The sequence below is a fragment of the Penaeus chinensis genome, chromosome 37 (genome assembly GCF_019202785.1).
Source record: "Penaeus chinensis breed Huanghai No. 1 chromosome 37, ASM1920278v2, whole genome shotgun sequence".
NCBI classification, from domain to species: Eukaryota; Metazoa; Arthropoda; class Malacostraca; order Decapoda; family Penaeidae; genus Penaeus; species Penaeus chinensis.
In genome coordinates this window covers 9,561,930-9,566,929 of record NC_061855.1, presented here as the reverse complement: position 1 = coordinate 9,566,929, position 5,000 = coordinate 9,561,930, and the positions used below count along the sequence as shown (strand labels likewise).

Genomic DNA, 5,000 nt, shown 5'->3' with positions numbered 1-5,000 from the left:
TAAATAAAAAGAAAAAAAATATGTACGGAAATTCAATACTCAAATAATAAATGCAACAGTGATCTCAGATACAAACATGAAAACAGGAGACTTGCAATAAAAATAAGTCTTTAACCAATGCATCCTCCCAGTTATGCCCTACAACCAAATAACTGGAGAGGAAACTAATGAGTGCTAGAGAGGGATGGAAAGATTGATGCTGGGAATTAGCCAAAGAGATCAGATGAGGGCAACTTGGATCAAGGAACAGACAAAGGTGGAAGATATACTTGAGAGCATTAAAAAGAATATATATCGGATACAGGACGACAGATGGACAAAAAAAAAGTAACAAACTGGGCTACAGATAACATAAAGAAGCCAATGGCCAGACCAATGACAAGATGGCGTGACAAAATGACGAAATATAGAGGCCAGGACTGGAAACAAAAATTGCAAAACAGACAAAGATGGAAAAGATTGGGAGAGGCCTATGTCCAGCAGTGGATTGATTCAGGCTGATGATTCAGGCTGATGAGACTTGCAATAAAATCAGATTTTAATTTGGTTTAAGAGCCAAGTGAGTTATCCTCAAAATTGTAGGAAAGTTAGTTTCCTATTACTGATTTAAATTTTAAAAAACAAATGTGTATCAATATTGCAATTTTGGGGCATAACTACACAGGGGGGGGGGGGGGGATAGATCAATGCCTTTCCCATGGTAAAGCTAGATTTTACCTCATTTTGAGCATATTGAGCTTGAACATAAACAAATACAAATCATTCTCATTGGACCTAATCAAAATTATCTGATCATATTTGAAAGTGGATAACAGTGCCTTACATCAATTTACACAGTCTATTATTTATGTGGTCAACCCATTGATACTAAGACTTGTCAAAGAAGTATTTTTCTTACAGGTAAGCCACCAAGAATTCAATTACACTTCATTGTCATCCTTGATTTGTGGGGGAAAGAGTTTTTTTTACCATAATCATTACTATCATTTACTCATCATCATCATCATCATCATTAGGACAATTGCAATAATATCAATGACAGTAATATTCAAATGAAAACCCTATTCCAAAAATTCAAAGAATGGTGAGGTCAAAGTGGGCTAGTTGACTACTACACATGTGGTGCCATCAAAAAAATATAAAACCCCAAATGACACTGCATGAATAAATGTTCTCCTGAAATCAATAGGTTAGTGTACAACGGTGTACAGGTATGCAAATCCTCAATTCTAATTCTCTTGACTCTTTTCCAGAACCCATCAGGGATGGCTCAATTGACCCAATGATGGTGGGAAGTCACACTATCTACTGCCATTTTTAGTGAATTTTCATCTGCACATAGATGGCACCACAAGTGATCAGTAACAATCAAACAAACACACACACGCACGCACACACATAAGTATTATATATATATATATATATATATATATATATATATATATATATATATATATATATTTATATCATATCTATATATACATAAACATACATATATATATATATAAACATATAAATAATATACATACATCCATATACACAGGCATATATACACAAGTGCTCAGCAACAAACAAACAAACAAACAAACAAACAAACAAACAACCAAACACGCATGCATGCACACACACACACACACACACACACACACACACACACACACACACACACACACACACACACACACACACATATGTATTCTATATATATATAATACAAACAAACAAACAAACAAACAAACAATCAAACAAACACACACATATGTATTCTATATATATATAATACAAACAAACAAACACACACACACACACACACACACACACACACACACACACATGTATTCTATATATATAATACAAACAAACAAACAAACAAACAAACAAACAAACAAACACACACACACATATGCATTCTATATATATATATAAATATATATAATACATATCTATATATACATACACATACATATATATAGACATATAAATAATATACATACATCCATATACAAGGGTATATATACACAAGTGATCAGCAACAAACAAACAAACAAACAAACACACACACACATGCATGCATGCACACACACACACACATATGTATTATATATATATATATATATATATATATATATATATATATATAGAATGCATATTTATGTGTGTGTTTGTTAGTTTGTTTGTTTGTTTGTATTATATATATAGAATATGTATGTGGGTGTGTGTTTGTTTGTTTGTTTGTTTGTATTATATATATAGAATACATTGTGTGTGTGTGTTTGTTTGTTTGTTTGTTTGTTTGTTTGTTTGAATTATAGATATATATATAATTCAAACAAACAAACAAACAAACAAACAAACAAACACACACACAATGTATTCTATATATATAATACAAACAAACAAACAAACAAACAAACACACACCCACATACATATTCTATATATAATACAAACAAACAAACAAACTAACAAACACACACATAAATATGCATTCTATATATATATATATATATAATACATATCTATATATATACATAAACATACATATATATAGACATATAAATAATATACATACATCCATATACACAGGCATATATACACACATATACTTATGTACATGTACATGTGTATATATGTATAAATATATAATGTATATAAACCTCCATATACATATATATAATATATATACATACATAAATACATATATACCTACATATATGCATACATACATAAATACTTATATACCTACATGTAAACACAGACAGACAGACAGACAGACAGACAGACAGACAGACAGACAGACAGACAGACAGACAGACAGACACAGACAGACACACACACACACACATACACGAAATATATACATGAAAAGCTCCATCCCTGCCAGCTTACTTTTTTGGATTTATTCTTGTCAGATTTTGGAATCTTGACAGCGGGCTGGCTGGCAGGAGGAGCCTGCGGGGCTGGAGTTTGGGCGCTCACAGCTGTGTTGCTCTGAACAGGGTTGGCAGGCATGGGTTCAGCTGCAGGGGGAGTGGGCTGGGAGGGCGTGGGCGTCTCCTTCGCCACCCCTCCGGGGGACACGACGGCGGGCGCCACCACTACGCCACGCTGGGCTGCTGCAGGAGGCGACGCTGGAGCCGGCGGGGGGACTTCCTTCTCGCTCACTGGCTCACTGGCACCTGCAACAGAAGGGTGGCGGGTGAGAGCGGGAATGGAACAGAGTAAACATATACATGGCAATAAGGGAATACAGTTTTTTATTTTCTATTGAGAGATTCCACTTGGATAAAAATCAAATAACACAATCAATTCACTTTCAAACAGCCTTCACAAAATTACACACAGAGAGATAGTGTCTTACAATTAATAAGAACCCTTCCAACAAATTCAGACAAGCCGAGGCAACGCCGACCCATCAGTAATACGCGCGCGGACCTACTGCGCCAACAAGTACTAAGCAACCCGATCCCCACACACGGACACACCACTAGCAGAAAGCGCAGTTAGATTCGGCAAACAGGTTTATGAATGACACTCATCCCGCCCAAAACCCACTCCACGCCCTCAGACACGGGATGCCAGACACCCGCGGCGAGATCACGGGCCCAATGACGACAGAGTTCTCGGGGCTGGGCGGAAGGACACTGCCGTAAATCCTTTCAATTCCTGAAAGAGAGAGGAAAGTAAGGTCGGGGAGGACGGGAGAGGAGAACAGAGAGCGTAGAGCGTGAGAGCGGGATAATTTAATAAAAGCCAATCTAACAATCTGTTTACCCAGCGATCGCGTTGGCAGTAACACCAGCCATTATAATCTGTCATCATAGCTTGAGAGATACGATCATATTTTTAGAACAGCACAGGCTAACGGTCTAATGGAGGGACAACTAAGTCCGCCTGAGCGAAAGCGAAGTGCCACAAAAGACGCAGTGCCAGGAAAACGTCTCTAAATACTATGAGAAGCATTCTTCTTCCCCGGTCACTGTACTATGGGGGAAATGGGGGGGGGGGGGCGTGGTTTCATGCTCACTTCGCTGTGGCATTCCTTCTGCTTCTGTGTACTTGTCACAGTTTCCTTAGGTCTCTTACGATTTTTTCCCTTTCATTGCATGGGATTCTTGATTTTAAAAAGTACCTTATCGCCCGTCGTTTTTCCTTTTCTGACACTCCACGACTGAATGCAATGAGCTGCTAACAGTCGTACTTTGAAACAGACGTTAGGAGGCTATGTGTCCGTCTTGCCGCCGCTGCTGCTCCCAATACGCAGGCACACCGTCGGCATCCAAGCGCCGTTCTTCTCTCTCCTCAATTCCCGATGCGAACGCGAACTCTTCCTCCCACATTCCTCCCGTGCCCCTCCGTTGCGAAGAACACCAGCTGCCTCACCGACCTTCTCTAGGTGGCGTGCAAGGACGTCAGATACACACGTCATCGGAGAGAAAGAGGGGAGGGGAGGGGAGAGCGGTATTCCAACTCGTCCTCTTCTTCTTCTTCTGTTTCTTCTTCCTCCTCCTGCAAGGCTTGTTCATGGAGTATCTTCTTCCCCCCGAGCGATGGCAGAGAAGAGAGCCACCTTATAGGCCCACGGGACAAGCTGCGCCTTGAACGTTTTGCCTTTTTAGTACCTGCTCGAGTAACGACGAACTCCTCCTCGGTGATACCCCCCGCGAACTTTGATTTCTTGAGGGAGGAAAGTTTAGTTTCATAAAAGCCGTAATCGACACAGCAAATAAATAATGCACACTATTTTCTCCTCTTTCCCTGACCCCCCCCCCCCCCTCACCAGTCCATGAATGCCCTCTCCACCCCCGCCCCTACTACCCTTCCCCTGCCGGGACGAACACCATGCCGTACCCCCTGCCCGGCCTTGGCAAACACTTTGTGTGTGAGTGTACACCCTGACTTCTAAAATTACATCGACAGCCTCAGATCTGCCAAGTCGTCGTGGTCGTGGTCGTCATGCCTACACGGCCCACACGGCACTACCACGATGTCGACACCTGC

General features: G+C 40.2%; 1 protein-coding gene across 12 annotated transcripts in view; it reads right to left on the bottom strand.

Moving 5' to 3' along the window:
- Window positions 1-5,000, bottom strand: part of LOC125045635 (la-related protein 1B-like) — an 89,100-nt gene that overhangs the window by 16,337 nt on the left and 67,763 nt on the right. For 11 of the 12 annotated variants that reach the window (XM_047643035.1, XM_047643028.1, XM_047643030.1 and 8 more), the window contains exon 2: window positions 2,889-3,178. In XM_047643035.1, coding sequence (XP_047498991.1) covers window positions 2,889-3,011 — 123 coding nt within the window. In that variant the 5' untranslated portion in view covers window positions 3,012-3,178. Of the gene's footprint in view, window positions 1-2,888; window positions 3,179-3,360; window positions 3,514-5,000 lie in introns of those variants that run through there. The other variant, XM_047643032.1, reaches the window with a different exon arrangement.